This window comes from Fundulus heteroclitus, unplaced genomic scaffold, assembly GCF_011125445.2.
Source record: "Fundulus heteroclitus isolate FHET01 unplaced genomic scaffold, MU-UCD_Fhet_4.1 scaffold_49, whole genome shotgun sequence".
NCBI classification, from domain to species: Eukaryota; Metazoa; Chordata; class Actinopteri; order Cyprinodontiformes; family Fundulidae; genus Fundulus; species Fundulus heteroclitus.
The window spans coordinates 717,304-729,172 of NW_023396912.1; the positions used below are offsets into that span (position 1 = coordinate 717,304).

Here is an 11,869-nt window from a genome sequence, read left to right on the forward strand (position 1 = left end):
CCGCTTCCAGTGTTCACGACGAAAATTAATACTTTTATTTTTTTGCTGATTAACGCTAAATTCATTAAATCACCACAAACATATTAGTTTTAGGTATAGCTAATGATCCATTGATTCTGCCTTGCTGACCGGACTTCTCCTTTAAAAAAATAAAATCTACTCCATGTCAACCTACCTGAGACTGATGAAATGCCCAGAAGGGCTGGTGCAGCACCTGTTCTGGTGGTTGTGTCATTGATCTGAGGATCAGTCGCTTCGACCTCTTGGCTCCTGGTGGTGCTTGTCGACAGACCGGTGGGGTTATAGGTCAACCTTTTATCTACAACTTTATCTGTGACTTTGTTTCTTAGGGTTGGGGCTTTCCTTTTGTGGGTAATTTTCTCCACCTAAAAAAAAGTAATACTATGACATTAGACTTATTAAAATAAGACATAACAACAAACATTAGACCAAGGCACTTGCAGGTGTGCCACAAGAAGAGCTGGCCCTTACTATAGTAGGCTAATGGCACCATAGATTTATAGCGGCGCACTTGAGGGCGAGGGTTTTTACATACCAACAGACAAAAAAACTAACTAATACTACTTTATATATTATTAGTTTGTGAAATAACCAAAAACACATCACAGCCTACTGTTTTATGAAATGTTTATTTCAGGATCGGGAGAGATCGGTAAACACAAATAAGGACTCAAACACTGTTTCTGTTAGAATATAAGGCCCACATTTATTATTCCCCACAGAACACAGCAACACAAAATAGCAAGCACTTCACACACGCAAAGTAGCAAGCACTTAAAGCCTGGCAAGCATTCAAACAGGCGTGTTGTTCCATCTCTTACCATGGTTAGGACTGGGAAGTCAGTCAGTCCGGTTAGAGCACAATCCACGCGGCCGGCTTCCATACAACCCAGGGCTGACTTCAACGACTGAGGGCGGTCCCCTCCTTTTTATACCAATAAACAAAGTATCAGATGGGAGCGAGAGTGGCCACTTCTCCCTCCCATCTGAGCTGTTCGTCTCATGTCCAAAACAAAAAAACGTTCCTAGCATCTCAGCAGTGTGTGAAGCAAAATAATATTGCAAACTCAGATAATAGCGCAAATATAAGCAAAATAAGGAATACAGAATCAGTCTTTCCCACAACACATTGTCATAGGTTCCCTTCACAAGTTAAAACAAGTTATAGCAAAATAACATGTTCTTAGTTTTATGTGAACTCAAAAACAAGTAATATCCCTTTATAGGGCACTCAATGAAATACTTTAAAATTCAAAAATTCAAACTTAAAGTGTTATTGGACAACATAATAAGACTTCATTACATTTGTTAAATTTTTCAAATTTTCTTATTTTCATGTCGAAAATCGAGGTCAATTAAGTTACCATATTTGGTAACTTGCCCTTAAGTGGTAAAAAAAAAATCAAGGCCAATGAAGTGATCAAATTTGGTTTATTGCCTCTAAATGGGAAAACAAATTACAATACGTATACATAGATAAAATACAGGAAAAACACATATAATGTATTTGAACATTTTAACATCTCTTTCAGAACATAAAAGTGCTAACAGAAAAACGTGCTGATAACAGAATTGCTCAACAAACCCTCTGAGGAATACAAGTGTCTGTGTTTGTCTCTGTAGCTGCCTCTGTCTGTCCATCTAAACATGGGAAATTAGGCCACTTTTCCATGGTACTCAACAAAGCAGTTCCGCTCTCTGTTCATGCAGAGGTGCACCTTGCAGACCCTGCAGACCACATTTGACCGGATAATATTGCCTTTCCTGCTGCAGTGCTTGCAGGTCTGGCGTTCGCCATGTATAGGGGCATGGAAGAGGGACATATCAAACCGCACAGCCACATGTGGGGTGTGGCTGTGGTGTCCCCGGACAGGCTTAGGGACACCAGCACTGATGCTCAGGCTTTCAACTGAGGAAGATGAGCTTCTTCTGGAGCTAGGCGTGGCTGGCCTCTGGTTGCTGGCATCCCTGAAAACCTGGAGTCTGAAATCTTTCAGAGGCTGGGATTTCACACCAAGGGCCTTGCAGTCCCGCTTGTACACCACCCAGGCATTTGTGAGGCTGATATCAATGACGTACGCAAACAGTTGCATGTACCACCTCTTTGACTTCATGGGGGTGTGGTAGAGGTGTACCAGCATGTCACTCTTATCAATGCCCCCCATGTTGGCATTATAACTCCTGATGACAGCTGGACAGTTCACAGGCTCCCTCTTCTTACTCTCACTGCAGTACCTGATGACTGTGGACATCGGCCCCACCCCCATGTCGGTCGACAGAAGAGTGACCGTTTTGTTGTCCTTCCACCTGACAGCCAGTATCCCATCATCACTGGTGACGTAGTCACAGGTACCACGAGTGACAGCCCTTTTCTCCATATCCTTGATTGTCCTGAGTGGAGGCTTTCCAATTCTGTTGTCCCTGGCGGTCCCTGTGTACCTACAGTTGTGGTCTCGGAGGTAACGCACTAGCTCCAGGCTGGTGAAAAAGTTATCAGCATAGATGGCTGTGGTGGTGGGAAAGGTCATGGTACTGGCAAGGACAGATACAATCTGGCTGGTTGCATCTAAGCCTTCTTGTTCAGGTTTTAGGGGAACATCATGGGCCTCCAGGGTAGTCTTGCCCTGGTATAGCACAATGTCATGTATGAAGCCATCCTCAGATGCCCTGGCAAACAACTTGAAACCCCACTTGTCTGGCTTGCTTTTAATATATTGCCTCAGGTTGCCAGCTTTCTTCCCTTTGCAGGCAACCATCACTTCATCTACAGACTGTTTTGGGGTCTGTGACTCACGTCTAAAGGCAGTATTTATGAATCTGAACAGTGGTCGGATTTTGAAGAAGCGGTCACTGGTACCACAGATCATGGAGTTGTCATTGAAGTGGATAACCTTTTTCAGCAGCCTGACCCTCTTTGAGGACATTAGTTGGGCAACTTGAGGGACCCTGGTCTCAATGGCCCAGTAGTCATCAACAGACGGGAGCTCCACAATACTCATATAGATGAGGATGGCGACAAAAGTAAGTATTTCATTCTCATTGGTCGTGAAAGTGGTGTTGATGTCCTTCTGAGCAGCATATAAGTTGGTTTGGTACGTGATATGCCTGATGATTTGGTCGTCAAAGTACCTTGTAAAGTACTGAAAAGGGACATCAATGTAGTCAGGGGTGGAGTGCTGGTATTCAGGCAGGGTTGTGTTGTTCAGGTCGACTTTGTGCCAGGTTGTTGGCCTGGCTGCTGACTTACTGGGTTTGCTGGGCCTCTTGGCTTGTGGTGCTGGCTGCTCATTATCATCATCATCATCGTCTTCACTGTAACTGTCGCTGCCACTGTCCTGGATCACCTCCACTGCAGGCTGCAAGCGTTTCCTTTTGGTGGTGGGGCCCATGTTGCTTGGGCCTGGAATGTCCTGGTTGTGGGGGGGTGGGATGAAGTCAGGGTCTGACACATCATCATCTTCATCCTCGTCATCATCATCATCACTAATGTCAGGGTGGACTGGCACAACCGCAGTCTCCCTCCTCTTGTCATAAAAGGTTGATGGAAGCTACAAATTAAACATATGCAATAAAACAACTGTCATGACATCATAAACTGACAAAAATCATTCATAATTACTATTCATAAACTAAAAACACAGTGTTGAAATTTCCCAGAATCACTGTATAGTGTTATAAAAAACTTTTGCAACCTTAAACATAATATGCTAAGTTGTATTGCTTAATTTGTAAAGAAAATGCACTGAGTATGGTTTGTTAGATGCATTGGGCATATGTCCAAAAACGGACATACCAAGTAAAATCTAGTTTTTAGTGGAAAGGGCATATGATCAAATATGGTGCCTGCATTTTTCATGCTGTATTTTCAATCATTTCAATAAGTCCTCAGTAAACAAATTGTATGTCAACACTAAACACAACTATTCAACAATAAAATGTATGAGTTTCATCAACTTACCATGGTTATTTATGATGTTTCCTTTGAAAATGTCCAGTGAACCGAGCGGCAAAAGTGAATTTTTCTGACTTTGGAGACAAAGAGAAATTTGACGTGACCGCGGTCTCTACTTATTAGTCCAACTGCGCAACAAAGTAACTTATAATGTAGGGTGATCTTTGCTGATTGGCTGGATAAAGATTCCATGATTCTTGAACTCACTGAGACGGGGGATGGGCACGATAACCAACATGTGTGGAAATTACCAAAAATAGTCACTTGCCCGATAAAGGGCAATTAATTAATTAATTAATTAATTAATCGAAATTAACGCGTTATTTTGACAGCCGTAGTTTTTAATGGACAAAAACAATTAACAAACCAAAATGAATTTTACACACACTCACACACGTCTCTGACTGACTGACACCAATGTTGCCGTGGTTATTTTGGACACGTGGTGGGTATTTTCGGTGTGTTTAAACAGGTTTACATATGTAAAGAACAGTGTAATTAACTCTAAAGCTGCTCATCACCTACTATTATTTACCAGTTAGAACTAGGGCAGTCAGTTTTAACGCGTTAACTTTGTTAGACCACAATTGTTTTGTCACACGTCTAAAAACATACACTCCGTTCCCTGATGTTTTTTCCCCCCTGCAGCGCTCTCCGGAGTCTGTTTCTTTTACCCTCGACACTTTCCATAGTTCCATGAATGCTAGAGACTGTAGCAGAACAGATCTGCGCTCACTGTTGCCAAGTCCACTTATTCCATGTGACTTTGAGCTTCTTTTTTCTAAAGTCATTTGTAAATTTCATGAGACGCTGGTTGAGGTTTTTTTTTTGGCTTGTTTCTCAAAGTGAAGTTGCTTATTTGGCTTCAAAAATACGTGACGATCATTAGGAGTTATAAAGAGGCCGCCGCGCGCACTACAGACACAGTGAGTATAACCAGCTGAAATATCCCTCGGCCTCATTACGCGCTGGAGCGCCTCCTCCTCTAGACTGACAGGAGCAGACGCAGTAAAGGAAGAGAGAGCAACTTGCCCGTATTTTCTGTAGTTTAGGGTTTCAATAACCTGTGATAACGATTACAAAGGTGCAGATCACAATTTTGAGCAGAGATTGGTTCTGAAGATACGCTGATAACATTGCAGAAACCTAACCCTTAAACCATGCTTTAATGCTTATTAATCTGTTGTCTGCGTATTTGACAAACTAAGGCTGAATCACATAGCCAAATTAAATACCTGGAATTACAGCGTCAGCACCTGCAGCTGTGCTAAACAGTCTCTTTTAAGGATATTAAGCTCCTGGCGCAGATGTAAGCAAAGTGTGAGACTTTGGAATGACCTGGAGATTTAAAACCTTTTTTCAGGCTTTAAAATAAATTGTGTGTATGAATGTGGCTATAAACAGCATGCAAACATTTGAATCCCTGTAGAAATGAAAAAGACCAGAACACTGACCTGTAGGTCACTGGGACCAGAGGAGGCAGCTGAGTTGGTCCGGTTTCTGGTGTTCAAATAGTGGTGGTCAGGTTCTTGGTCCTGGTAGTCCTCCTGGTGCTCCTCTAGTTTAACTTCCTCATTCTCTTGCTTCACCTCAGCCTCCATCTCACGGTTCTCCTCCCCAATCTGCATATCATGGTTCTCCTGCTTTACCTCCGTCCTCATCTCATGGTTCTCCTCCTCAATCTTTATTGCATGATACTCCTCAATCTTTATCGCATGATACTCCTCAATCTTTATCTCATGGCTCTCCTCTTCAATCTTTATCTCAAGGATCCCCTCCATCATTCTGGTCCTGCCGGATGAACTGCAGAACCTTTTTGGTCTTCAGATGTTCTAATTATTCAGCTGAAGCTCCTGGTAGGGATGTTCTGAGCTGCACCCTGGTAAAAACAACAGCAAGTTGAAGGTTTCTTAGATGTTCAGCTAATAAAGTACAACCTCTTGCAGGGTTCAAAACTTCAGGCTACAGTGTTTCCCCTAGAAATGTTGTCTTGGAAAAAAAAAAAAGGGGGGGGGGGCACAGTGCTGCTTCTTTTACAGGTAGTTGCAAAGATTTTTCTTCCACTTAGGTTTAATATCACAGAATACAGTTTAATAAATTATGTAAATGGCACTCTACACATCTAGAGAAGTTTACTGTTGTATAAAAAGACCCAGGTCTGCTGGGTGGTTCCTAGAGTCTCTAAAAGTAGAATGGGAGGCAGATCCTTTAGCTATAAGGCTCCTCTCCTGTGGAACCAACTCCCAGTTTTGGTCCGTGAGGCAGACATCCCGTCTACTTTTAAGATTAATCTTAAAACTTTCCTTTGTGATAAAGCTTGTAGTCAGAGTGGCTCATGTTACCCTGAGCTATCTCTATAGTTATGCTGCTATAGGCTTAGGCTGCTGGAGGACATCAGGGTCTAAATTTCTCACTCTATGGAGTTCTACTGTTCTCCAATTATGCATTATGTGTTGTCATTTCAGCTTTTAACTTTCTGTTCTCTCTCTTTTCTCTTCATAGTAGGTACACCTGGTCTGGCGTTCTGTTAACTGTGACATCATCCAGAGAAGACGGCTCACCCGCTACTACCATCTAATGTAGAACAGATTACTTGTATTAGGCAAGTGGTTCAAATTTACTTGCATAAATTTGTATTAGGCAAACTTTCTCAGTACATTGAAGTTATTGGGGCATCAAGTGAAATAAACAAATGGGTATTTTTTCTGTTGAACACACTACAACAGGGGTGCTAGCTGGTCATTTCTAAGCATTTCTATGTAATGAACGCCCCATCAGATCAGACTCCACCGACGTCTTCACGTCCAGGAGACTCTCAGCTTAGGAGAAAAATGTATACACTTGGTTGTACAGTGCAACGCGCAGCCATTTTAGCCTTCGTAGTCAGGCGCACTCATCGGCTACATATATGGTGACATACTCCTACATTTCCCACAGAAGGTGGGTTCAACTCCCACAGACTGCCACTCTGGGTCCCTGAGCAAGGCCCTTAAGCCCAGTCCACTGTTCCTAAAGGGGACGGGTTAATGCAGAGAACAAATTTCATGGGAATGAACTTTGCAGTGACAACGAAGATGGTTGTTATTGTAGACCAGTAGAGGAAACACTGGGATATTAAAAATGATCTGGTCTTCGCAGAGTTCTAAAATCACTTCCACCTTTTTACTCTCCAGGTTAATTAAAGCGTGATTAGGAATGGAGAATTATTAATAATCATAACCCTACAAATGATGATTAACTAAAACTCTCCTCTGGACTGTCATGTCCTATAATTTTGAAATTCCAGAGGATGAACTTTGGAAAGTTTTCTGCTCTGATTCTGAAGTGAAAGTTTTCCCTGGAAACAAGCAGTTTGGTTACACATCAACAGCAGAGTGTTTGCTACCATGCTAACTCCTAACCTGCTAGCCTGTTAGCTAGCTGGTTAGCAGACTAGTAGCTAGCTAGCGGTAAAACCCACGGGAGGAGCCAGAGGGAGGCTGAGAGTGAGCAGAGCCAAGGTTCTGGTTCTGGATGGGTCCAGAAGTCTGACCTCCAGCTCCCGCTGAGCAGACAGCGGCGGTCCTGGAGCGTCCTGCTTCTAAGCTCCTGGATGAGCCAAGCTACGGACAAAGTAAGCAAAGACAGGCCTTTACCTGCGGAGCTCTTCTCCCGGTCCGGAGGAGGTTCTGAGCGGCCCAGGTGTCCGTGAGGCGGCTTCAGGCAGCAGCGATCGTCTCCTCCTTCAGGCCGAAGGGAAGGAATGTGAGGAAGCAGCGAGGAAACAAGGAGGTAGGGGCTTCTCCTCGGAGGATCCTCTGGGGGTTCTGGACTCCTGGACCGCAGAACCGCTCTGCTCCAAAGCTCTTGGGTCGGAACCAGGCTTCAAATCTGCAGCTGGACTTCACAGCTTCGGGAGCTTCTGCTGCTTGGAGGGAAGCTGAGGAAGAAAAACTTAAACTTCTTCTTCTGCAGTTTATTGCTGGTTGGATAAAACCTCCAGGTGATCATTACCGCCCCCTGCTGGTCTGAAGGTGGTTCATTGAGATTAAATATCTTATAGTGTATAGTGTATACTTGTTTTCTTAATAAATCATTTGTATTTTTTTTATTGTTTGTAGTTTATAGTTCTCCAATTTCCTTTATAATTTATTAAACAAAAGTTTTCTGTAATCCTTTAAAACGCTGTTTTTCTTATTTCTTGCTCAAACTCAAACTTCTGCTTCTTCGGGACTTTATTGCTGGTTGGATAAAACCTCCAGGTGCTCATTACCCCCCCCCCCCCCCTGCTGTATTCAGCTTGATTAAATTAAAATTAATATATAGCTAAGTATGCTCATACATTGGCATAAATCTATATGAATACCTACTTCTATGTGTACTTATGAATGTTTGACATTGAGAACAAGTTAAATTAATTTTGGTTAAATTAATTTTGGTGGCGTACAAATATGTTGCTCTGAACACAATTTGTAATAGTTTTATCTAAGAAAATATGTTTCTGCAGCTTATGTTTTTTAATGAAATGCAATGGATGTATAATATTAAACACATGGGATGCAGAACACAGATGTTGGACTCCTTACATGTTTTTTTTTTATTAACAAATGTTTTCATATATGCATTTTTTTTACTGTAAAGTCAGACAAAGTTATAATCCATTCAAAGTACATTTTCCTCAAGCTTGTTACCTTCTGTTGATACACAATCTGGAGGCTGCCTGCAGGGACAGAGGTTCTACCTTGAAGTCTGGTCTGGAGAGGCTTTTTATCCAATCGCTAGATGGATGCAGGTGAAAACATAATTTTGACAGGAACACTTTATTTCCAGTATAAAAACACTTTTTACACTTTTTTACAAATAAAACTACAAGTGGATTTAAAGTTATAAATACAATTTCTTTGTTGAACAAAGTTTGCTAAACAAGCGCCTTATAAGAAAAATCAACTCAAATATTAAGGAACAAGAACTAAAGCTATATCTTGAAACACAAGTTAAACCTAGACCTGAAATTAAGCATTTTTCACCCTATTATTAAATTTCCTAAAGCCTTGGTTGGGACTCAAATTATTATTATAATTCAATGCAATAACCGATTAGCAACCCAGTCCTGCTCTTAATAATAATAATAATAATAATAATAATATGGTCTTTATTGTCATTGCAACATACATTACAGCGTAATTTGTGCTCTGCTTTTAACCCATCACCCTCCGGGAGCAGTGGGCAATCTGGGGTTAAGGGTCTTGCTCAGGGACCCAGAGTGCAGGCTGTGGAGATTGAACTTGCAACCTTCCCTTTTTCCTGTACCTGGCAATGTTTCTTAGGGGGTTCCTGTTCCACTTTCCTGCTTCTCCTCCTTTGACCGGCATTATTTGTCCCTCTGCATCAACTCCACCACAACATGGAGTTCTCAGGTATGAATAACACAAAGAGCAACAATAATTAACTTTATAGTGTTCATGGTGTTAAAACCCAATATAAAAAACAATTAAAGCACAAACATTACAATGAATTACTGAACTGATTAGTATTTTTCTTAACCTGGTAAAAATACTTGTATATTAATGTAGAAAAAGAACAGGAAAACATGGATGTATATTTATTAAAATATCCTTTGATAATATTATAATAGACTCTATTCTGAATTGTCTGTCTTTTCCTGTTCAGCCCATATTTATTGACATTTGTTTTATTTAATAAAACCAGATAATTATTTTATATTGGTAACAGGTCATAGCAAAAGGTAACCAGGTTGCTGGAGCTGCTGAAAACAGTTACTGGGAGAATAATAGATAATTCCCAGGAATTGTGGATATCACAGATGTGACATACATGGATATGAACAATGGACGCATAAAGAAACGGTCAGTTATCTCTGAGCAGCCTGGAAACGTAGATAACCTTGACTCCATGCTATTACACAGTCTGTTTCAGTAGAAACTCACATTTTCAGTAGAAACTGTTTACCATTGGTAAACAGTTTCTACTGAAATGTGAGGGTTGTACCGCTGTTACAGGAGCTTGTCCCTGATGATCTATAGGAAGCTGATGTAAGCTTTATTCCAGGCTCTTTCTCCTTTTTCCCACGGCAATATCATAAGAGCCTCACCTGAATATATATAAACCATTTCTTTGGCCTGTTTATAATAAAAGTGTTAAAGTAGAGTTTCTGTTTCAAGAGTAATTTTCTAGTAAAGATGTATTCAGTGTGTTGCAGCTCGTTTGTGGTCAAAAAGACCGGAGAGGACGCAGAAACGTCCAACTGCTGACAGGGGGCGGTAGCTTTTAAGTTCAATTTGATAAATATAAATTATATAATTTTGTAATCCTTAGTTACTTACATTAGATATAGCAGCTTTACTATTGATTTTATTCATTTTTACCAATCCAATATAATAATCTTATAATAAAGCAATTTTATTTGATCAAATTATGCTTACACAACTGAACATTGGAGAGGTTTTACACATTTTCTATAATGGTGAGAACTCTATGAACAGGTCCACTCAGTCTATTTACATTGTCTGTGGAACGCTTGGAAGAAGCTGCATTGGTATTCCCTGATGACGATGCAAAGACAAACACCCATTTTTGTGCAGCAGACTGTTTGTTGTCTGTACTTCATGGAAAAGCCTGCACCTTGACTTATGTTATGAGCTTCAAGGCAGAGAACCCGATGTTGAAGCCAGACATGGCGTTTGCCTTTTTAAAGATTTAATTCAGCAAAGAGCAGGAGCCAGGAAAAGCTGAGAGCTGGCTGCTCAGAATGGGCTGAGGCTCGAGTTAGGTCCGTTATTCTGGTGCGGGTGATACACAGTGAAACAGGCAGGAGATTGGAGATAGGTCCAAAGTTCTTGGTGGTGAGGCAGTCCAGGTTGTGTCCAGAAAACAGAGAGCCAATGTGGTGTTATATGAGACAAAAGCGAGAACTTCTTCCCTCAGCGATCCATTCTCAGCTGTGACAAAAGCGTGCTGTTCTTGGTTGTATTCCAGCGACTTGAAATATCTTGTGTAGGACTTCTACCAAAGCAACATGGGTTGCTGGTTAGCCTCTTTTAAATGGATTCCAGAATGTCGCGGTAGCTCCTCTCTGGAGATATAGTGTCAGCAGGATTGGTAGAGCTCAAACGGAGCCTTTTAATTGTGTGTTTGTGGAACTTTTCAGCTTCCCCATTACAATGATGTTATAACACTCGTCCAGGTAGCTCTCAAGGTTGGTCAAGGTGTCCTCATCCAGTGAGTTTTATTGGGAAATATGAATCAATCGTTAATATTTAAACGTTACTTTGTTTAACTTTAAATTATTGACTTGTTCTTACCAGGGTGGATTGATATTATGTATATACCACCATTTTCCCAGCCTTTGTATTTTTTAAATGTTTTTTATTCTGTGTTTTGACTTTGTTTCGGAAATTGTTTTTTTTTATCCTTTTGTACGGTAACCTTGTGTCCAGAAAGGCGCCTTTTAAATAAAATGTATTAATATTATTATTATTATTATTATTTCTACTTACACACAGCTCTCGCAAGATCTCAGCTGCGCAGAAGGGGTCCTACCCAAGACTGTTCTACATCACTGAGTAAGAGACACCTGGCAGCTTTTGTTTAAAGGGAGATGGGGACAAGATAACAATGAAGATAAATCACACTGCTACTACCAAATTAAATGGGCATACTGCAGAGTGGTGCTACTTTGTTCTTTGGAACCTGAAAAGATTCGTAGTGAAAAAAAAATTGTGTTCAACAAAGACTTTTTGATGCTATGGTTCCTGTTCTGAGAGACTTTCAAAGTGATAATTTATGACTTCATAGAGATCTTCCAATTCTGATTTTAAAATTGTTGTAAGATAAAGTACTATAATCCAATATCTTGTAATGATCATCCAAGTTTCAGTTACTCATCAAACCTATTGT

General features: G+C 40.9%; 2 protein-coding genes across 3 annotated transcripts in view; both read right to left on the reverse strand.

Annotated features, from left to right (window-relative positions):
- The window catches only part of LOC110367769 (zinc finger protein 239-like), a 577,202-nt gene that overhangs the window by 537,246 nt on the left and 28,087 nt on the right, over positions 1 to 11,869 (reverse strand). The gene's annotated exons all lie outside the window — the stretch shown is intronic.
- On the reverse strand, positions 1,555 to 7,925 carry LOC105923896 (piggyBac transposable element-derived protein 3). Its single transcript, XM_036132269.1, has 3 exons — positions 7,609 to 7,925; positions 5,428 to 5,852; positions 1,555 to 3,569 (listed from the first exon to the last, which is right to left on the reverse strand). The coding sequence occupies exons 2-3, from the start codon at positions 5,755 to 5,757 to the stop codon at positions 1,677 to 1,679; spliced, it is 2,223 nt and encodes a 740-aa protein (XP_035988162.1). The 5' UTR covers positions 5,758 to 5,852; positions 7,609 to 7,925; the 3' UTR covers positions 1,555 to 1,676.

Excerpts from the sequence above, each read along its gene's own strand:
- LOC105923896 (XM_036132269.1), bottom strand. The coding sequence starts at position 5,757 with ATGATGGAGGGGATCCTTGAGATAAAGATTGAAGAGGAGAGCCATGAG. Across the intron at positions 3,570-5,427 it reads CTGGTCCCAGTGACCTACAG|CTTCCATCAACCTTTTATGA; the intron begins GTCAGTGTTCTG and ends TTTAATTTGTAG.